The sequence below is a fragment of the Haliotis rubra genome, unplaced genomic scaffold (genome assembly GCF_003918875.1).
Source record: "Haliotis rubra isolate DU_JTF1 unplaced genomic scaffold, ASM391887v1 Scf10, whole genome shotgun sequence".
Taxonomy (NCBI): domain Eukaryota; kingdom Metazoa; phylum Mollusca; class Gastropoda; order Lepetellida; family Haliotidae; genus Haliotis; species Haliotis rubra.
In genome coordinates, this window is record NW_025764892.1 from 1,214,250 (window position 1) to 1,238,554 (window position 24,305).

At 39.5% G+C, this 24,305-nt stretch overlaps 1 protein-coding gene across 1 annotated transcript in view; it reads right to left on the minus strand.

Moving 5' to 3' along the window:
- The window catches only part of LOC124265972 (neuroligin-4, X-linked-like), a 68,066-nt gene extending 51,470 nt beyond the window's left edge, over nucleotides 1–16,596 (minus strand). The window contains exons 1-7 of the mRNA XM_046700797.1: nucleotides 16,393–16,596; nucleotides 15,801–15,962; nucleotides 14,164–14,314; nucleotides 13,829–14,014; nucleotides 13,542–13,735; nucleotides 13,150–13,279; nucleotides 12,685–12,768 (exon numbers count right to left, since the gene is read on the minus strand). Of these exons, the coding sequence (XP_046556753.1) occupies nucleotides 12,685–12,768; nucleotides 13,150–13,279; nucleotides 13,542–13,735; nucleotides 13,829–14,014; nucleotides 14,164–14,314; nucleotides 15,801–15,962; nucleotides 16,393–16,596 (1,111 nt within the window). The remainder of the gene's footprint in view (nucleotides 1–12,684; nucleotides 12,769–13,149; nucleotides 13,280–13,541; nucleotides 13,736–13,828; nucleotides 14,015–14,163; nucleotides 14,315–15,800; nucleotides 15,963–16,392) is intronic.
- Nucleotides 16,597–24,305: the final 7,709 nt, after the last annotated feature.

Sequence of the window (24,305 nt, forward strand, 5' to 3'; positions counted from 1 at the left end):
TGTTAATAAAGCGTTTCACATTTCTGGGCGTTACCAACGTAGTGGGACGAACGATATCAGGAAACCTCCCTAAAGGATGACAGAATCAACACATATCTAAATCAGAGATGCAATTAGATCGAATGCTAAGATGCAGGTATTTGTGAAAAAGTGAGCATTTCCTGCTCAGCCAGTGGCAGGTCGCCTTTTTAAAATATATTACATGGTCGTTTTAATTTTTGTTTTCAATACCATCAGGTTTACAGTTCCTTGGTTCTTGTATTGTTCTAGAATTTAATATTTTGCTTTAAAGTGTGAAAACTTTTGCGAGTTGAAAATAGACTTGAAGATCCACGAAATGTAGCAAAACCCTCTAATGCTATTTAGATTCATGACAATCAAATTATATCTGTGATAACCATCTAGCCATGTAGCACCGTACCTTCATCCCTTGTTATTCCAGCCATAAAGGCTTCCCCATTCAGTTCAGCCTCTTTAAACAGAATGTCCGCGTGCTTTTCCACAAAGAATCCGTCAATTACAGGGGACAAACACATGCCCGAGGGAACACACTGGAAATTCATAAAACCACTCAAGGTAACACAAGAGTCTTTTATAGACCTGACAAACACCAGACGAAAAGGTAGTTCATGACAAAACTATCCGTATGGGTCATATACCCATAAAGAATATTAACATTGTGAACAGGTGCATATAATGGTCATCGCAAAACTCACATGAGGACTGTAAGGTCTATCCCTTATATCTGTCCATTTCTTCGTCTTTAAGCACTGCTTGAGTTTCTGCAGATCCTTGGAACTGTTGCAACTGAGAGCTTCGCTGAACCTGGTAAGAACCTTTCGATGTTGAGATTGAAATGCCCAAGGGGCTGTTGGTGACCCACTTTGTATGATGGCGAAACGGAATAATCCTGAAATTGATCATTCGAATTTTCAGTGCAACATCAACGTAAAAGAAACTAAACTCCTTGCAATGCGCCATTGTCTAAGTGTCTGATATGTACCTTTTGACAGTGGTGACACAATATGGTAGCCAACATCTGCGGCCCCTGCACTGTGTCCTTCGACGGTAACCTTGCTTGGATCACCTCCAAAGAAATGAATGTTTTGAGAAACCCATTGTAGCGCTGCAGTTTGGTCCAGCAGACCATAGTTTCCTGGAAACTCCGGCTGTCCACCACTTAGAAAACCTGTAATATACAACTGAGAGTTCTGAAAATATTAAATATTCCTAAACATGACGTCTGTATGAGTTTCAGAATAAGTCCATACTTATTTGTATTATTATCAGTGTTTTGGAAAAAGGTAAAAATTCTAGACTTTTACATACCGAGAGCACCCAGTCTGTAGTTAAAATTGATGACGATGATCTCCCCTTGTGCTGCCAAGATGTCCATATCTAACATGGCTCCCATTCCAACAGCATTACCGCCACCATGGACGTGAACAAGGACCGCCATCTTACTGTCATCTTCTGCTATCTTGACAACAGATATAATGTAATTGTATAACTACTGTCTTGAAAAAAATAACATTGTGTATATGTACATGCACAGGCAAAGTGTAGCGCAAATAGAGTTGCGCAACAAAAAATGTGCGAGCGCAGCAAGCAAAGGTTGGCAACGTTATTCCCTCGCTTCGGTTCGAAAAATATTTTTGATATCAAATTAAAATATCGAATCCATCAAAGGGAGACGCCCATTTCCTCACAGGGTTGTGATCTCTGATTTCCAACCTCATATTTAATAATTACCCACGTTCAACTATTTCATTCAACATTATAAGCGCTACATCGTGGCATATCAAATCGTTCTTAGCCTCCTCGTTCTACCAGCTTCCGGTTTAACGGAGTGAAGGGACTTAAATTTTAAATAAACTTGTTGAATCACATGTCCGTCAAGAGTTACCTCTCTTGCTTCCGTTCACCCGCTACGCCCGAAGCGTTTGTTTGGGTTTTTCTTGTAGAGCAAATGTTACGAAAATTCTAACAATAACGACAAGAGATAAGAAAAATTATCTCCAACAGTTTAATGGTAAAATTAGAAAACATGATTCTTTTTAACTTCTGCTTATTCTTTTTCCTTCACTCCGTTGAACCGGTCATTTTTCTTTGTTGCGAAACACTATTTGCGCTACTGTTTGCCTGTGGTACAAGAAACGTCCATTTACTTTTTACTTTTTTGTTTGGGCTCTGTTAAATCATTTAACTACAAAAATAGTGGATGAAACATTTCCTGTTTCGAGTTAAAAGAGATTGCGATAATTTAACGACAATTCACTGACTAATTAGTTCTAGTACTAAAAGTACTAGTTTTAATTCAATCCCAAGTAAAATATCGGTAAATCTGAACAGAAATGCACATGCACTAGGAAACAGATGAGCAAGTGTGTCTGTGTGTCTGTCTGTCTGTCTGTGTGTGCACGCGTGCGTGCGTGCGCGCGCGTGTGCGCACATGTGATATACTAGTAAAATGAATATTCGTCAATATTATATATTCTTCAGTCGAACCAACACTTTGGCAATGTCATTCTCGCTGCATTAGATATGACATATTATATGGCGAAAGTTTATGGCAAAAGATGGAAGAACATTCCCATAGATAAAATAATCAATATTTGATTGTATCAGATAATCAATGTGTGTAAGGTCGATCTACAAGTTCCCTATCTCCCTATCGGTCTACGATTCCTTCACTGATACATATATTACGAATGACCAATCTGTGATTGACGGTCTTCAATTGTTTCGTTATCGTAGGCTTAAACAGGATTCTGCAGTTTTGCATTTTCTGTATTTTTTGTTACACAAACCAGGAACGTGGTCCTTCATCAGCATTGTACACATTACGAGATATATGTGTGACAGGGCGGGACCTTTGATGTCTTCTCGATCCGTGAAGATCCGGGTTAGAATAGGCTTGTCGTAAGATCGAGTTCGGGTGGACAGGTTCGATACATGTCATCGTATCCCAACTGCGTAGATCGGTGATAATGCTGTTGATCACTGGATTGTCTGGTCCAGACATGACAATTAACAGACGCCGCCATATAGCTAGAAAATTGCTGAGCGTGGTGTTAAACAACAACCAATTGATATGTTCTCAAGTCATGGCGGTATCTACCTTCGAGGAATCTGTCATTTAATTTTATGCAGCCAATACTTCACACACTAGACATTTTGTTACAACGCTCAAATGTCAAGCGATTTATTACTTTTATGCTGTAACTTGAGGTAAATATTTTCCTGTACTTTCTGTTTTCATTGTAAAGAGAATCCTTGACCCAAGATCAACTTTTTAAAATGAACGATACTGGTGATGTGAACATACCTGCGGAACATACATGTTCAAGTATAAACAGTCTTCATCGCTGTCATTGAATCCAGGACGGTGTGAATACACATAACTCCATAGTGAGAATATCTGGGGACAGGCAGGGGGAAGCACTTTCGTGTTTCGTATACCTTTCCATGTAACTGGTTTCTCAGGGTTCTGTAGAACAAATATCGGTGTGATGCTAAAACATGCACTGGCTGTATTTATAATGTCATTTTCAACTTTGTGCTTTGACAGATTTATTTTCTTAAATGTCATTTTCATAACATAGATGTAGACAGATACAGACTGCTGATATTAACCAAAAATCAAAAAATCTTGTTAATCAAATAGTAATGATAAAAAATTGTTAATCATACTGATATTACATGGCTCTCGGTTCATATCATTCATACACCCAATCGCGTAGAACGATGCTCATGCTGTTGATCACTGGATTGTCTGGTCCACACTCGGTTATTTACAGACCGCCGTCATATAGCTGGAATATTGCTGAGTGCGGCGTAAAATTGAACTCCCTCACTCAGGCACTCATTCATACATCTCACCTCAAATCGGAGTTCTCCTACAGGAGGTGATGCATAGGGAATGCTCAGGTATCGTTCAACCTTCTTGGAACCCAGCACAGTTTTAACTCTGCCTCTGATCCGACCATAAAGGGTATCCCGTACCACGAATTCCTCAGCTTCAAACGCAATCACTATTGTTGCCAAGTAAGAAACACCGATAAACACTCTCCTAAAGGAAGACATCTATAAGCTGGATAGCAGAACCTTCAATATCTTCGCGATAGTCCGCTCTGACTCAGCTCACATCAAGACTGCTGATCGAGATATACTCTTGTTGATGCAGTGCCAGTAAACATTACAACTAGGTCAGTGCACTACTAATGTGGCAATTACATCTTATGTTACGTTCAAATACCTTAGAACGTGTTTGTATTTTTATAGTCTAACGGAATGCAAATTATTTATTATGGCTGTAAACTGTCATCTAGACATAGTGCAGCCCATTGCTTGAACAGACAGACAGAACACAAAACACGACTCATTGTGTTTTCTGTATTGTTAAATGGAAGCGTCATTTATTATTGAAAAGTGTTTATGTTAAGATCCAGTACCAGTTCATAACATTGTGTTGTAACAATAATTAGTTGTCAGGAATGTATTGCTATCAATTGTAAGCAGCTTTGTCGCTATAATTAGCAGCGTTTGAGTCAAGTGTAATTGCAATCTTTCCAGAAGGTATTTAGATTATGTCAGACAAAGTGGGCAAGACCATGCTTTTATTATGTCAAATTACAATATACATTAAAACCAGTGATTGCGTGAAGATCAGGTTTTCAACTTTTTAAGCTTGTTAATTGTTGCTGCTTGTCCAATATTTCAACACTGACGCCATTGTCCTTACCAATGCTATACAGTTTCGTTCAGGGGCTGTTGGGTAGCCCAGTAGTTAAAGTGTTCGCTCGGCACGCCTCAGACCGTCAGTTCGAATCCCTACATGGGTACAATGTGTGAAGCAAATTTCCACGACGGCGTAAAACCACACTCACCTATTCATTCTTCCTGTGGGTACTTGAAACGATATACGCTATTGTGTTATAATTGAATTCCAAATAGCTAATGTAGGCTGATTTTATCATATTTTTCGTTTTATTACCATTCGCTTTATGGTTACAATTCGTGGATCCATGCCTATCAATGTATGGAAGTTGTTGTGTAATTGATTCATATATTTCTATCTGAAGATTCACAAACGCTATTGTGCAATACATCCATTAATGATTCACTCATATTCAACATATGCATTTTTGAAGAGATACCCTGAGGAAGGAACCTGTGATATCTTCTTTGAATTACTGAGGAAGGGAAGAGTGAGGATGGCGGGCCTATTGTCTGACATGAATGTATGATCTTTCATTCAAATGTCATTAGAAATAATGAAAAGAGTTAAACAATGTGATCACTGATGACAATATAGTAAATTTCATATTTGAAAGTCTTATTAAAGAACTATGGCACACTAATATTGTTATGAGTATAAATTGGACAAAAGAAAATTGGAATTTGACAAAGAAATTGAGTTGAAAATCCTTCTCCTCCCTCAAACCCTCAAAATCAAATTCTTTCGACATTGGAAGGCACACCAGACTGGTACCCCCCTTTCAATGAAAAGGAAGTAGATAAACATTTTCTACATTTTGAAAAGGTTGCTGAAAACCTCAAGTGGCCTTACGAGTCATGGACTATGCTACTGCAAACTGTTTTGAAGGGTAAACTCAGGAAGCATATTCAGCCTCATCGATAGAGCAAAGCTCAGATTATGATCTTGTTAAAAGGGCCCTTCTAGAAGCTTATGAGTTAGTGCCCAAAGCTTATCGTCAGAACTTCAGAAATGCTCATAAAAGGGACAATGAGACTTTTGAAGAGTTTGCCAGGGAGAAGGAAACTTTGTTCGATATATAGGTGGTGTGCTTCTAAGGAGGTCGCAGATTTTGATGGTTTGAGGCACTTAGTTTTGATGGAGGATTTCAAGCTGATCTTAAGATTTATATTTGGATGAACATAAGGTTGACGTCTTATATGAGGCAGCAATGTTGGCAGATCCCGTGTGCGGTTGTGATCCCGTTTGTGCATATTGTAAGAAGCATTTTGATTTCTGCATGTTACAAACACCAGTTTAAAAATCAGTCTGCAGGTTCCCTAAATGTTTTTGTGTCTATCGCACCTAAGCCTTTCTTTCCAGGTGGTTCTGAGGAGTTTTCTTTGTGAGAGTAAGATCCGAGATTCTCTAGTTCGCAAGGAATATGTGCCCTGTGTTTCTAAAGCTTCTGTGTCACTTCTGGGAGACAGTTCTACCCCACAGCCCGTTCTTATTTTGAGGGATACTGGAGCTCTTCAATCTCTGATTTTGAAGAATATTTTGCCTTTTTCTGATGAGTCTTCTGCGAACTCAGACGTTTTGCTCCAGTGTGTAGGTGGCAGTTCTTCTGCTCCTCTCCATTTTGTTGATTTGACTTCAGATCTGATTTCTGGTGAGGTGAAAGTTGGTGCTGATCCTATTGTCACTGTTTCTCCGAGGAGTTCAGTTAAAAGTTGGAGGATGATTTTCTGGGTATTTTACCTTCTTGCGCAGTGACTCGATCGATGTCAAAAGGCATTTCTTCCAAGACTTATTTGCCAAATGATTCCATTTATGATTTATCAAATACTTTTATGGAACATTCTTTTTTGTGAAGTAGAGGCTGTTCACCTATCTTCAAAGGGTAATAACTCTTCACGTTTTCTTGATGAGTCTGATAGTTTGTCAGGTGGTCATCACATTCTTTCTAGAGAGCAGCTTATTAGTGTGCAGGGTGAGGATGTTGAGTTGCAGAAATTGACTAGTAAATTGTGAGAAAATTTTGGCACTTTTTTGGGCCCAGTTTGAGACCAGAAGTGGCTGAATTTTGCAAGACCAGTCATGCATGCCAAATCGTTGGTAAACCAAATCAGAACATTCCTACCGCTCCTTTAAAACCCATACCGACGTTTGAGGAACCTTTCTGTAGCATTATCATAGATTGTGTTGGTCCACTACCTAAGACTAAGTCACATCTGGTCTTGCTGGTGTCAAGGGGAAAAGGTAAAATTCCAGTGGGATAGCAGTTGTCAGACTGCATTTGAAAAAGTCAAAGCCATACTCATGAATTCTCCAGTATTGCAGGTATCAACTTTTGAGAACGCATTTAAGTTACAAATTGCTGCAAGTGGTGTCGGTGCAGGTGGTGTCCTAATTCAAGAGGAAGATTCAGGAATTGATCATCCAGTTTGTTATTTTTCCAAGACGTTTGACAAGCATCAGAGAAATTATTCTTCCACTGAGAAAGAGACATTAGGTCATTTGCTAGCTTCCTTCCTCAATTCAAGTGTTTACTGATCACAATCCCTTGGCTTTTCTTCACAAAATGAAGAACAGGAATCAAAGACTTATGAGGTGGAGTTTGACTTTGCAAGGGTTCAGTCTTGTGATTAGGCATATTATAGGCAAAGACAATGTTTCTGCTGATGCAGTTTCCAGATTGTAAATGCATAATGACTTAGTGATCCTGTATGTTTGTATTTGCATTATATTATGGTAATTCTGCAAGATGATTTTCATGTTAGACATCTTATTATGTTAGTTACCTTACTATGATTGTAATCGTAGGGGAGGGTGTGTTGAGGATGTGGTTTTGTGAAATTATAATGTCACAATAATTAGCTTTTAGTTGTTATGGATCACAAAAGTTTAAAGTGCTGAGTGTGGATTTGAACTCACATCTTGAAATTAGGATATGTATTTTAACCTGTTGGGAGTGGGTTGGGGAGTTGCCTCCCCTTCTTGTTTTGCTTCTGGGTCATTTTCAGTGGAAGACGGTGGGATTCTTAATGATAGTGGTATGGCGTGGCATTTGCTAGAATTCTCTAGAACTGTATGATGTGTGGGTGGGGGGGGGTGGGGGGGGGTCTACTTTGGATTTACGCTCATCTGTCTGCTAACATCGATCGATGTTTCACCACTCAAGAGGCCTTGTCTGCATTGAACTTTCAACAGCTGTCAACAATCTTCAGTCAGTACATCCGTCTTTATTGGGAGTATCAATACTTTGGTGATATGTTAGATTTGTGACCCAATATTTTATACTTGTACAATGTAATCCACTAGTATTGTATTGGAAATCTGTACTGTCATTCATTATAATCTTGTTTATTAAATGGACAATTGAATATTATAGACTCGTCTGTGTTTTAAGTTGCTGGTTTACAGGGGACACACAAGCTTGTTATCACAGTAAGTTCTAAACTGTAACAATGTGTGTACGTTGTTGAGGGGTATATGTCTTTTGTTGAATTCTTCTCGGAACACATAAACCCTTTGTGACATTTCATTGAGCGGAAATCATTTATGATATATTGTATTGTGGTGGTGTGTGGTCCTGTGCATAGAGATCAGGTCACTTCACTGCGTGGAAATCATTTATGAGAAAATGGCGAAATCTATGAGAACAGGCATAAGGATAACACACAAATGATTCAACGATGTCTTTCAGTGACAAATACACCATCAGCCCAAGAAATCAAAGTAATATTTTTTACATCCGTTGAAAGCATGCAATGACATTATATTATCATACTATTAACTTTTAGTTTGCTTGTGAATAATGGCGATGCTTTCGTACCAGAAACAGGCCACTTGCAATGACACACAGAAACAATATTCCACTCACAATGGCTAAACTCCAGGTTAATAGACCGTATTTTTCTTTTTCACTTTGTATCGATTTTGATTCGAGAGCAATAATCTGTGGCAGCACACTATTCCAGAAGGCCATCTGGCGAAGCCGAGGCTTGTGTGCTGTCTTTATTGTTGTCTTCCCATCAACCACATCGATTTTCATGTATGCTTGAATCTCGCTATCAAACCGTTGAAAGTATACTGGGTCAGTTTCGACAGTTAACGAAGGCTTCCTAAAAAAATAGACGTGTTTGTAAGAAAAGAGGAGTCAAATAATGTTCACATTTTGCAATTAACCATCAGTTAATACATGTATTCATAACACTGACATTTATTATTAAATTTAAAGCAACTTTATGAATGCTAGTCATGTTCATTATCCTAAACTATCACAACAGGGACGCTTTTCATACATGTCCCAGTTCACATTATGTATCAGCATAAGCAAAGCAGAAGCAAAGGGGTAAGAGAAAATATTCCAGCTATATGGTGACGGTCTGTAAATAATCGAGTCTGGACCAGACAGTCCAGTGACCAACATCATGAGCATCGATCTACGCAATCGGGATACGACGCCATGTGTTAGCTAAGTCAGGGAGATATGAGTCGTATGAGATATGTGTAAATTAAGTAAAGTAGAGGAGAAAACGCAATAAGAAACCTTTGGTTTATGTACATGTCAGAATAACATGGTGAGGAAAACGTTGGCACGTATATATTTGACTTGGAGGTCATTTCCTCACCCTGTCTTGACGAAGTTGATCCACATGTTCATGAAGACTCTGCTGACCTGACGATCTTCCTCCGTATAGTTGTACAGGGGATGTCCAGAGAAAGGAGAACCGAACAGGTAGAACAGGTCGCGTCCATGAATGACAGCTACAGGTAGAAAGAAAATAGTGTTCAGTCGCAATGAACTTCGTCCTAGATATCTTAATTTTGCTAATCAGAATGCATGATTTAGAGCATCACCATGGTTAAGAAACTCTAGTACAACTACAACATAACCATGGCCACATACTGCTGTGAACCACTATCAAACAGGTAAATTAATGTTTACCAAACGTAATATAGTTATTGATGAGAATATAATTCACCGTAAACAGAGGAAAACGCTTGCAAATACATGTAGACTCTGCAATAAAACTATTTGGAATATATTCAGCCTTTCTTCCACTTGTTGTGTTACCTATTTGTTCAAAAAATGCATGTTGTATAATGCAGATCTCGTGGGTTGTAAACAGATCTTATCATATTGCGGTGTTAAATTCTAATCACTATTTCACTCACACAATCACTCACTCTCACGTGTACTGTCCATAATATTACATATTTAGCAACCCAAATCGGTCCCACTGAAAAGCAAATGTACACTTCTCACCTACCAAAATCAATGTCAACAACAAACGTACCTTGAGCCTTGTCAGATAAATGTCATATGTCCAAATGTGTCATTTAATGCAAATCTCGTTGGTTATAAGGGGCTGTGGAGTAGCCTAGTGGTTAAAGCCTTCGCTTATCACGCCAAAGACCCTAGCTTCATTCCATGGTACAATGTGTGAAGCCCATTGCACGTGTCCCCCGTCGTGATACTGCTGGAATATTGCTAAAAGCAGCGTAAAACTAAACTCACTCAAGCACTCGTGGGTTATAAATAGATCATATCAGCTTCCAATGCGGTTTTAAACCCCAATCACTTATTCAGCCACTCACAGAACCACTTACACTGACACTCACTCTCAAGTATTATCCATAATCATTCATATTTTACAATCACAATCACATGATACTGAAAAGCACATATACACCCCTCACCTAACAACATCAATGTCAACAACGTACGTACCTTGCACCTTGGCAGAAGGTGATGCATAATCAAAGGAATAAAAGTAGATGTTGTCCGTCCTGGCAGCGAGACGTGTAGCTATATCGAAGGTTGGAGCAGCTATGTCGTTATCGCCCCAAATCTGGAAGAGAGCAGCAGCTGACTATAAACAACGATAATCTAGCCGGCTTTGAGTAGAACCCTATAGAATCAATGAGTGTAGCCTAAATTCGATGTATGTAATCACGTTATTTAACTGCTTTAGATAGATAGATAGATAGATAGATAGATAGATATCAGCTAGGAGCTGCCTTGGTATGGTTTGTTTGTCTGTTTGTTAACACCGAACTCAGCTATATTCAAGTGGTGGTGTGTAAATAATCGAGTCTGGACCAGACAAGTGACCAACACCGTGAGCATTGCATACATAATTTGAATACGTTGACATGTGTCATTTGATGTTGAGGTTCCGGCTTTGGTTAACGTTTGTGGACTATAACGAACGATTATAAACTACCATAATGCCACCATAGAGAAATGGTTGGGCGCTCTTGCTAACGGGATATGTGGGGTCGTTTCTTAAAGTTTTAGTGCATACTTACATCACCGAATGCATAAAGAGTAGCTTTCCTGTCCAGAGCGTCATTCCAAGGGTAGTACTCGTGTGCAATGATACTGCTTGTAACTGGAAATAGAGAAACCTAATTTCAAATGTAACGGTATATTATTTTCCACACTCATTTGTATCAGTTCTGTTGGTTTATTATGTCACTACACAAACAAATACATATACTGAACCGCAAAAGAAACGTCACCCTACCAAAAATGTTGCCAGATATGTTTCTTCTGAATGTTAATTAATTTTTCACTATTCATATTTTCGCTAGACCTGGTTCGTAGCCAATGTCCAAGAAAATTTGGTTTCAGATGCTGTATTTGATACAAAAAACATGTCGTCAAAATGCAGTTACTAAAGTAATGATGGAACGAGGGTTTTGTGCGTATTTCATGAAAATGACAATGCACGTGCATCTCGAGGTGTCATCCCTATAAGAAGAGCCACCGAACATGGACCGAATTATTCACTGCTCGACAGTAGCGACATGCCACGATTATCAAGGGAACAGAGGGACCAAGCTTTAGGAAGACTGAATGCTAGTGTCGCAGGCCTTACCGGGTCCGAGCCTCACTCTTCGACATTGTCGTGCTCATCTCCAGTGGGCCACACATCATTGGAATTGGCGTCACCGGGAGTGGCGAACTGTAGTTTTCTCCGACGAAAGCCGATATTGCATCTCAACGGCTGATGGCAGAGTGAGAGTGTGGCGACGACGCGGGGAGCGTTTTGTGTCTTGGAAAGACACTCGTGGGGAGGTCCGAGCATAATGGTGTTAGGTGCTATTGCTCTCAATCACAAACTAGGCCCTATGGTTTTCCAGAATATTGGTCCTGGTAGAGGAAATGGTGTAACATCTGCCCGCTACATTGATCAAGCCCTGTGACTCTTCGGCGTGCCATATTTTGGTAGTAATGGAAAAAACCACGTCTTCCAGCATGACAACGCGCGTGCCCATACTGCCAGGTCAACTAGAGACTTTCCCCGTCAACACGGCATACAAACTCTTCAATGGCCTGTCCTCAGTCCAGACTTAAACCCGATAGAACACTTGTGGGACGATATTCAGAGGAGGCTCAATGATGTGCGACCAAGGCCGACAACTGCAGCTGAACTCTCTCAGGCGTATCACCGAGTATGGTCGCAAGTTATGGCCTTCATGAACCGTCTCATCCACTCCATGTACAAACGATGCAACGCTGTTGTCAACGCGCAAGGTGGCCATACACGTTATTGACTTTCGGATCGCACTGTCGCGCCACCAGTCGTCATTTTGACTTGTCATTGTCTGAAATTCGTCTTTAAGTATTGATTATCAAACATGTCCATTTTGAAATCTTTCCGACAATTATTATGTTATTTACATGTGTTTGAATTAAACTGATTACCAATTTCAAAAAGGGAGTGACGTTTTTTGCGGTTCAGTGTATAAAGAAACATATACTAATAAACAAAGGATTCTCGCTTGCAACCTGAATAAAATAATGACTCTATGTTCGGTACAGAAAATTATCAACCTGCTTTCGGTCAACACGATTGTACGTCATCACTTTAAGACCTATGGGTAACATTTTCATTAACTTTTTATTCAATACATAAACTTCGTTAAAATCAGTCTAAAAGATTTCAGTTATTATATAAGATACTTACCCAAATCGATGTTATTGTTAATAAAGCGTTTCACATTTTTGGGCGTTACCAACATACTGGGATGGACGATATCAGGAAACCTCCCTGAAGGATGACAGAATCAACACATATCTAAATCAATAATGCCCTTAAATCGAATCTTATGATGCAGGTATTTGTGTAAAAGTGAGCATTTCCTGCTCAGCCAGTGGCAGGTCGCTTTTTTAATGTATTACATGATCCTTTTAAATTTTGTTTTCAATACCATCGGGTAAAACACAAATGCACTATTCAAGTAAAACACGTAAACAGTTCCTTGGTTCTTGTATCGTTCTAGAGTTTAATATTTAATTCTCTGAAAACCTTTCGGGGTTGAACATAGACTTTGCTTAGTGTTTGCTGATCCACGAAATTAGCAAAAGATTCCAGGACATGGCAAAACAATCAAAATATCTTTGATAACCATTTAGCCATGTAACGTCATACCTTCATCCCTTGTTATTCCAGCCATAAAGGCTTCCCCATTCAGTTCAGCCTCTTTAAACAGAATGTCCGCGTTCTTTTCCACAGAGAATCCGTCAATGACTGGGGACAAACACATGCCCGAAGGAACACACTGGAAATGCATAAAACCTTTATAGACTTTAATAGACCTCACAAACATCAGACGAAAAGGTAGTTCATGACAAAACTATCCGTATGGATCATATACCCATAAAGAATATTAACATTGTGAACAGGTGCATACAAACATCAGACGAAAAGGTAGTTCATGACAAACTGTCTGAATGGGACATATTCAAAGAAAGAATATTAACATTGCATAACATTACCTTAATTAGTGAACAAGTGCATACAAAGGTCATCGCAAAACTCACATCTGACCTGTAAGGTCCATCCCTTATGTCTGTCCATTTCTTCGTCTTTAAGCACTGCTTAAGTTTCTGCAGATCCTTGGAACTGTTGCAACCGAGCTCTTCGCTGAACTTGGAAAGAAGCTCTCGAGGTTGAGATTGGAGTGCCCAAGGGGCAGTTGGTGACCCACTTTGTATGATGGCGAAACGGAATAATCCTGAAATTGATCATTCGAATTTTCAGTGCAACATCAACGTAAAAGAAACTAAACTCCTTGCAATGCGCCTTTGTCTTAGTATCTAATATGTACCTTTTGACAGTGGTGACACAATATGGTAGCCAACATCTGCGGCCCCTGCACTGTGTCCTTCGACGGTAACCTTGCTTGGATCACCTCCAAAGAATTGAATGTTTTCAGAAACCCATTGTAGCGCTGCAGTTTGGTCCAGCAGACCATAGTTTCCTGGAAACTCTGGCTGTCCACCACTTAGAAAACCTGTAATATACAATTGAGATTTCTGAAAATGTTAAATATTCCCTGAATACCTAAATATGAAGTCAGTATGAGTTTCAGAATACGTCCATGCTTATTTGTGTTATTATCAGTGTTTTAGGAAAAGGTAAACATTCTAGACTTTTACATACCGAGAGCACCCAGTCTGTAGTTAAAATTGATGACGATGATCTCCCCTTGTGCTGCCAAGATGTCCATATCTAACATGGCTCCCATGCCAGCCAGGTTGCTGCCACCATGGACGTGAACAAGGACCGCGATCTTACTGTCATCTTTTGCAATCTTATCAACAGATATAATGCATTATGTATAACTACTGTCTAGAAAACAAATGATTGTGTTTATGTACACAAAAGTAGTGGATGAAACATTTTGCTGATTTGGGTTTGGCAGTTTAGCCGAAATGCCTTATCCAACATAAAATAGATTAAAATCAACTACATTTCATTGGCTAAAGAATAATAGTGTAATGCAATCACAAGTAAAAGATCTGCCAATTTAAACAGAAATGCATGTGTGGGTGGGGGCAGACAACTTATGCTAATGAAGTTACCTGCTTCTTTTGGAAATGTCACGTGGAAAGGTGATTGTACGGATGCGTAGTACCTTGCTGTCTCACTGACCACACGGTTCTTACGTGTAGCATCTTTTGATGTCAAGTTTGATGAAACAGTATATGCAGTGATGCTTTCACATAATGGTTATGATATTTCGGACATTGTCATAGAAAACATCAGCAAAATATTTCATGTAAATATTGTTTCATTTCAGATTTAGGATAAAAGTTTGCTGATACTTAATGGTGATAGTTTACTTTCTGTAGCAAAATATAGATTCATTCTTGAGTATTGAATAGATATGAATTGTCCATCCATTGTTGATGCTCACCGAAGAAAGGTCAAGGAAAGCGCTGGCAAAAATCTTATTGTAATTATTTGCCATTTTAAAACCAACATCCAAGATGTGTTTGTGGTCCTATACCTCATCAGAGTAGATACTTATTCTAATGAAAGTGTATGCAGAAAGTTCATGAGTAGTTAAAGTATGCTGGATTTCTTCATATAGTGCAGGCAATCATCAAATCACCGCAATATGTGTCAAACATTTACGCCTAGTACACATTTAAGGTGCTACTAAAGAAGCCATTGTATGAAAACACGAATATTCTTCAGTCAAACCAACATCTTCTCAATGGCATTCTTGCTGCATTCGATATAATACTTACAGTGAAAGATGGAAAAGGAAAACATTTCTATACATAAAATAGTCAGTATATGATTATATCAGATAATTAATGAAGCGTAAAGTCGATCTACGATTTCCCCGAAGCAATCCTTATCAGTGTCCCTAGCACTCTCAGTTTCTGCTATTTTCAAATATATTTATACTTGAAAAACGCAAATAAAAGTGGCTCGGAACATGGCATCGTTGCGTAGATCGATGATAATGCTGTTGATCACTGGATTGTGTGGTCCAGACGCGACCATTTGCAGACCGCCATATGGCTGAAATATTGCTGAGTGCGGCGTTAAACAACAACCAGTTGATATCTTCTCAAGTCATGGCGGTATCTTCCTTTGAGGAATCTGTCATTGATATTGCCATTACTTCACAAACTAGACATTTTATTACAATGCTCAAATGTCAAGCGATCTTTTACTTTTATGCTCAGACTTTAGGCAAATATTTTCCCATATTTTCTGTTTTCATTTTAAAGAGAATATTTGACCCAATATTAACTTGAACGATACTGGTTATGTGAACGTACCTGCGGAACATACATGTTCATGTATAAACAGTCTTCGTCGCTGTCATTGAATCCAGGACGGTGTGAATACACGTAATCCCAGTGTGAGGATATCTGGGGACAGGCAGGGGGAAGCACTGTCGTGTTTCGTATACCTTCCCATGTAGTTGGTTTCTCAGGGTTCTGTAGAACAAATATGAACTGGCTTTATTTATAGCATCATTTTCACGTTTGTGATTTTGACAGATTTGTTTTCTTAAAATTATTAAAGTATACAAGGCATCTTTAAGGGAGATGTAGACAGATACAGGCTGAACCAATCGTAACTATCAAAAATATTAATCAAAACATCAGAACCAAAGGGTTTTGCTTCAAATGTGATTAGTTGAAGATAGTGGTTAAAAAATGTTATCATGTCACCTAACGCGGAACATATCAAACTTACACACATACGATTCGGGCGAAAAATTTAAAAAATATCCGAAACAGGAAGAATAAGTGTGGCAGGATGAATCAAACCCACTGTACTCTTAATGTTAACCAAATAGTAATGATATGACATAGATATACAGCCCTCGGGTCATACCATTCATACACCTGTTTTACATCTCACCTCAAATCGGAGTTCTCCTACAGGAGGTGCTGCATAGGGAATGCTCAGGTATCGTTCAACCTTCTTGGAACCCAGCACAGTTTTAACAGTGCCTCTGATCCGACCATAAAGGGTATCTCGTATCACGAATTCCTCGGCTTGGGATATAATCACTATTGTTGCCAAGTAGGAAACAACAACAGAAATTGTCCATAAGCTAAACATTTTGGGATTGACTCCGGAACCGTCAGTGTCTCTAAACTATTCCACTGTTCTTGCTGCTTCAAATTCGCATTGAATGGGCAGATAGGGAATACGGCCTTGTTGATGCAGTGCTAATAAGCATCACAACTGGGTCAGCCTGATAGAAACACCACTTATGTGACAATTACATCAAATGTCAGGTACAAGCTACTAGACACTATTTCATGACAATGCCATAGCCTTCTTTTGGAAATGTCACGATGGAAAGGTGATTGTACGGATGCGTAGTACCTTGCTGTCTCACTGACCACACGGTTCTTACGTGTAGCATCTTTTGATGTCAAGTTTGATGAAACAGTATATGCAGTGATGCTTTCACATAATGGTTATGATATTTCGGACATTGTCATAGAAAACATCAACAAAATATTTCATGTAAATATTGTTTCATTTCAGATTTAGGATAAAAGTTTGCTGATACTTAATGGTGATAGTTTACTCTGTAGCAAAATATAGATTCATTCTTTGAGTATTGAATAGATATGAATTGTCCATCCATTATTGATGCTCACTGAAGAAAGGTCAAAGGAAAGCGCTGGCAAAAATCTTATTGTAATTATTTGCCATTTTAAAACCAACATCAAAGATGTGTTTGTGGTCCTATACCTCATCAGAGTAGATCCTTATTCTAATGAAAGTGTATGCAGAAAGTTCATGATGAGTAAAAGTATGCTGGATTTCTTCATATAGTGCAGGCAATCATCAAATCACCGCAATATGTGTCAAACATTTACGCCTGAGTACACATTTAAGGTGCTACTAAAAGAAGCCATTGTATGAAAACACGAATATTCTTCAGTCAAACCAACATCTTCTCAATGGCATTCTTGCTGCATTCGATAATAATACTTACAGTGAAAAGATGGAAAAGGAAAACATTTCTATACATAAAATAGTCAGTATATGATTATATCAGATAATTAATGAAGCGTAAAGTCGATCTACGATTTCCCGAAGCAATCCTTATCAGTGTCCCTAGCACTCTCAGTTTCTGCTATTTTCAAAATATACTCTGCAAAAAAAGAAACGCACAGGTGATAATGAAATTTAAAATTAACTTTATTTTATTTCTATGCAAACAAAACCCGGTTACTTTAACCAAACATAATGTATACTTGTTCATATCCATTAAGTATCGCTCAAACACACCATTTCATGAAATATTGTTGTTTGATGATGGTTTTTGAAAATATCATGAAATTTTCACGTGTAAATGACACTTCGAACGATATGCACGTGAAAGTTGCTTCACCTATGCACCAGTGTGTAGGGTATATGAGGAAGGCAGTTTAACGTGTTCAATTTACTTTCAACGCCAGTTTACTGACGAATTCAACATGCCACGACTTAGCGAAGCTGACCGGAACATCGCCATCGGACGTCTTGAGGCTGGCGAATCTCAGTCATCAGTTGCAAGACACTTCAAGCGTGCATCACACAACAATTTCCCGTTTATGGAGGCGCTACAATCAACTGGGCTCGACCGCGACCGACCTCGGAGTGGTAGACCACGGGTAACCAATGCTGCACAGGACCGCTACATCCGGGTGTTCCATTTACGTAACCGGGCCGTCCCAGCAACACAAACAGCAGAGAACGTCCCAGGTCTTCGCCGCGTCTCCGCCCAGACCATCAGAAATCGCCTCAGACAGCACGTGGGATACGCCCTCGACGACCTGCACGTAGGATGCACACTACGACCCTCATCATCGCCTGGCACGTGTTCGATGGTGCAGGAACGTCCAGAGATGGAATTGGAGACATTGGCAGCGAATTTGGTTCAGCGACGAATCTCGTTTCCAACTTCAAAGACACGATGGTAGGACGAGGGTCTATAGACGGAGAAACGAACGTTACGCCCGTAATTGTGTAGTTGAAGCGGACAGATTTGGAGGGGAAGTGTGATGGTATGGGGCCATTTCTTACAACGGGAGAAGTGACTTGGTGCACGTCCGTGGTAACCTGACTGCAATTCGTTACAGGGATGAAATTCTGCAACGTCATCTTTTACCTGTCATCAACCCTCAACGTCACGTTTTCCAACAGGACAACGCCAGACCGCACGTGGCTCGCATCACGATGGACTACCTGACGAATCAGAACATCACAGTTCTTCCCTGGCCTTCAAAATCCCCCTGATTTGAACCCAATAGAGCATTTGTGGGACCAGCTTGGGAAACGCGTTCGACGTCGTCAGCCTCAACCCCAAACGTTGCAACAACTGTCTCAAGCCTTGCAGGAGGAATGGAGGAGGATCCCCCAAGCACGGATTCAAAGACTGATCATGTCCATGGACAGGAGGTGCCAAGCTGTGTTGCAAGCTCGAGGTGGTCACAACAGGTACTGACCTCCACGCCATCTGTACGCCCGGTGCAATGGTTTCAGAGACAAATGATAGCTGCATGTTGTAAAGCTGCATCTTGACAACATCCATGTGAAATTTTACGTTCGTGCGATCATTAGTTAAAGTTTTATTTGGAAACAAAATAAAGTGTTTACATTCCTGAGTTTTCACCTGTGCGTTTCTTTTTTTGCAGAGTATATATTTATACTTGAAAAACGCAAATAAAAGTGGCTCGGAACATGGCATCGTTGCGTAGATCGATGATAATGCTGTTGATCACTGGATTGTGTGGTCCAGCACGACCATTTGCAGACCGCCATATGGCTGAAATATTGCTGAGTGCGGCGTTAAACAACAACCAGTTGATATCTTCTCAAGTCATGGCGGTATCTTCCTTTGAGGAATCTGTCATTGATATTGCCATTACTTCACAAACTAGACATTTTATTACAATGCTCAAATGTCAAGCGATCTTTACTTTTATGCTCAGACTTTAGGCAAATATTTTCCCATATTTTCTGTTTTCATTTTAAAGAGAATATTTGACCCAATATTAACTTGAACGATACTGGTTATGTGAACGTACCTGCGGAACATACATGTTCATGTATAAACAGTCTTCGTCGCTGTCATTGAATCCAGGACGGTGTGAATACACGTAATCCCAGTGTGAGGATATCTGGGGACAGGCAGGGGGAAGCACTGCCGTGTTTCGTATATACCTTCCATGTAGTTGGTTTCTCAGGGTTCTGTAGAACAAATATGCACTGGCTGTATTTATAGCATCATTTTCACGTTTGTGATTTTGACAGATTTGTTTTCTTAAAATTATTAAAGTATACAAGGCATCTTTAAGGGAGATGTAGACAGATACAGGCTGAACCAATCGTAACTATCAAAAAATATTAATCAAAACATCAGAACAAAAGGGTTTTGCTTCAAATGTGATTAGTTGAAGATAGTGGTTAAAAAATGTTATCATGTCACCTAACGCGGAACATATCAAACTTACCCACATACGATTCGGGCGAAAAATTTAAAAAATATCCGAAACAGGAAGAATAAGTGTGGCAGGATGAATCAAACCCACTGTACTCTTAATGTTAACCAAATAGTAATGATATGACATAGATATACAGCCCTCGGGTCATACCATTCATACACCTGTTTTACATCTCACCTCAAATCGGAGTTCTCCTACAGGAGGTGCTGCATAGGGAATGCTCAGGTATCGTTCAACCTTCTTGTAACCCAGCACAGTTTTAACAGTGCCTCTGATCCGACCATAAAGGGTATCTCGTATCACGAATTCCTCGGCTTGGGATATAATCACTATTGTTGCCAAGTAGGAAACAACAACAGAAATTGTCCATAAGCTAAACATTTTTTTGGGATGGACTCCGGAACCGTCAGTGTCTCTAAACTATTCCACTGTTCTCGCTGCTTCAAATTCGCATTGAATGGGCAGATAGGGAATACGGCCTTGTTGATGCAGTGCTAATAAGCATCACAACTGGGTCAGCCTGATAGAAACACCACTTATGTGACAATTACATCAAATGTCAGGTACAAGCTACTAGACACTATTTCATGACAATGCTTCTTTGACTAGGATTACCCATCGGAATGCCAAACTTCTATTTTACAAATACATTTACCAAACACATTCGGATATTTTTATGTCATTCATTCATCTTCGTGAGAATAAACATGACTTATTGTGATAATGGTATATTATTTTAATAATGGCCTCTGCTGTGAATCCAGGGACGAAAGGCCTCAGTGTAGCTTGAAAGAGAAACGAGTTTTCAATCACTGATATACCTCAGACTCGTTCCTTCTTGAGAAGTACCCGTGAAGATTCGGGTTAGAATTGATCTTCAGTTACCCGTGCTCGACGTAAGAGGCCTCTGATCCGACCATAAAGGGTATCCCGTACAACGAATTCCTCAGCTTGAAATGGAATCACTATTGTTGCCAAGTAAGAAACACCGACAAACACTCTCCTAAAGGAAGACATGTTTAAGCTGGATACCGGAACCTTCAATATCTGAACGATAGTCCTCTCTGACTCAGCTCACATTAAGACCGATGATGTAGATATACTCTTGTTGATGCAGTGCCAGTAAACATTACAACTAGGTCAGTGCACTACTAATGTGGCAATTACATCTAATGGTATATTAAAAAACTAAGAACGTGTTTGTATTATGATACTCTAACGGAATGCAAAATATTTATTCCAACTGTTTGTAAACTGTTATTTAGATATATTACTGTACATTGCTTGAACAGGCAGAACATTACACAAAACACGACTCATTGTGTTTTATGTATCATTAAATGGAAGTGTGACTTATTGGTGAAATGTGTTTGATTTGACTGTAAAACCTGAAAACATGTCCATTCCTCTTTTGTACTGGATTCCAAAACTATAATCCTTAATACTATACTGACTTTCTCGATATTCACAGAAAATGTTTGAGACAAGTGGAATTAAAACAATGTGGATTCTCAAAAACTCAAAGGATTTGCTTACATTTTGTAGAATCTCAGAAACAGGTCGAGGTCTATCAAAACATTTGATGTTTCAACATTGTATACCACTACCCCACATAACAAACTTCAGACCTGTAAACAAACGTGGTGAACACATATATACCTACATATCTATCTTCAGAGGTTCAGGACAATTTGTCCAAAATGAAAGCAAATGTCATTTGAAGTTTACCGAAAAAACAATACATGTACATTTGTATGTGAAATGCAGGACTTTCTCATTGATAATATCTTTGTGAAATTCCAGGTGTTAAACATTTCACCAAGAAGGTCGCATCCTCATGGGTACCAATTGTGCTCCCCCCCTCTGCTTGGGTTGGCAAAATCAAAACAAGGTAATTTGGCAAAGAAGTTTAATTTAAGCTTCCGGTACATCGATGATTTAATATCGTTCAATAACCATCAAACAGCGAATTCCCCTCCACTGATTTACCCACCTGAACATGAAATTAAGGAGACAAGTGAGACCGCCTACATTGTTTCATATTTAGATCTATGCATAAAGATTCAGTGTGACAAAAACATCTCCACAAAGCTGTATGACAAAAGTGATGATTTCAACTTTCCAATAGTCAACTTCCAGTTCATGTCGAGCAATATTCCAACAGCTCCAGCCTTTGTGTTTACCTTTTACAACTTCTAAGGTACAATCGAACATGCTCTTTATATCATACCAATCTTGCTCAGAGGTTGTTTAATCAAGGTTACAACATTCAATGCCTCAGTAAAGCTTTCAAGAAGTTTTATGGTAGACATGTGGAGGAAATTTCCAAATTTAATGCATCAGTGACAAAAAATGATGTCAAGTATCTATTTTGACTTATACCACACGTTCCCGAATTATTTCAGGTGAACAAATGACTAGACTTGGCATATGTTTATGACGGGTGCTACCGGTGGGGCAGGGTACGCTCACCTTTACGCGAACACCTGGGGCCCGATCCACAAAGTGTTCGTAGCCTACGTTATTCGTAAGGTTTTACGATCGAAAATAAGAGTTTTACTAATTTTTACGACCAATCCACAAAGTGTTCTTAATCCATTCGTAAATTCATTATCTTACGAGCATTGTCGTAAATAAAGATCGTCGCTCTCCTGCTGAGGAGGCGACGAATATGGTGTGTGTGTGTCCCAATGACGTCATTACTTCAGGGGAATCCCTGCACTCGGTTAGCAGACAACACATGCCGTGTCACCAACACACCGACATGAATTCCAGTCAATTGTCAGCCATCATCAAGCGCCAGAGGAACAAAAACTGGACCCACAGAGTTCAGACTTCTCGTGGAATTTGTCAAGGCAAAAACAAACTTACTATTTTCGTCATTCACGAACAAACATCATGAAGAAAAAGGCATGGGATGCAGGGTCATGTCTTGACTGTATAGGACCGGATCGCGGCTCTCGGCTAGGTTGAAAGGGCAAGACTACAGAATACCAGATACCTTCCGCCATCTTTGAAAGCTTATTTTAGAACTGCGCACAAAATGTGCGCAACTGAGTTCCTTAGTAACGGCGTTTTGTTTATGTTGCATACTCGACATTACGACATTAGGGTTTAGGGTTAGATTAGACATTAGATATGATTCTTACCTTCACAGAACGAAATCGTCAGCACTGTCGTCAGCATCGGGTTGCAGGGGAGCGAAGGGGCGTCTCACATGCACAATTTCATCATCTCTGTCATGGGGTTTATATACACGACTGATAAGCTCCAAGAAAGCTATAAACATGTCCACCCTGTTTCTCAAGTACTTCCTTCGTACACAAAATTCTTCAAAATATGACGAATACAACCCCTAAATAGTGCCTGATCGTGGAAGAGATCTTTTCAAGGCACCCCAAGAGGACTCAATGGTGTTAGTATGTGCTCCCGTCTCGGGGTCCTTGAAATGGATCGAGTGATTCACTTTCAAGTGGAGAAAGTCTTCATGCTTCAAGCAGTCATAGGCTTTCCAGCAATCGCTTATTATTGTGGTGCCTGGTTTGATGTATTTCTTTATTATCGGAATTAGTGTCTCAGGGTCACGCTTGTCCACACATGCAAAAAAACAGTCTTTGGATTCCCGATCGATTCCCCCGAACCCACTGACCCTCAACCCTTTTTCCCCGATTAAATTTTATTTTTCCAAACTTTGATTCGTCAATCTCCACTATTCTTCCCTCCCCACCGATCCTACCACTATCATAATCTGCTACAACAACACACACTTCGCGACAAAAGTGGTACCAGTCTACAGAGGTGTTGCAAGACGAAATGTCTAGTTCCCGACGTACAAAATCTTGAGACAACTTGAAAATCCAACAATATGTGAGCAATAGAATTTTGCCACAATCTAATTTGCTTTTTTCAAACCAAGAATTGTGGCAAATAGAAAGCTTTTTTGCAGCACGATTTGTTGCTACATTTCCGACACAAATTGTCTTTGCTGTAGCTTTTATCTTTACACAGTCTAAGTAAACTTAGTCTCAGTACTATTCGTTACACTCCTCTAGGGTAACGAATAATACTGAGGCTAAGTTTACTTAGACTGATCTTTACACAAATAAAATTTCCCAATACAACATTTACCGCATGTTTTCCCGTCCCAGTTTCCAAAAAAGTCCCTTGTTTCTTAAAAATCGATGAAGTTCTACTTTGTCTTCCGATAACTTGAATACATCCCACAATCGCATCTTCCGAACGCCGAGTAGTAGTTGTAGACTTCCAAATATGGCCGTTACTAGGCTATGACGTAGACACAAACTGACCAATCACTGAACCTTT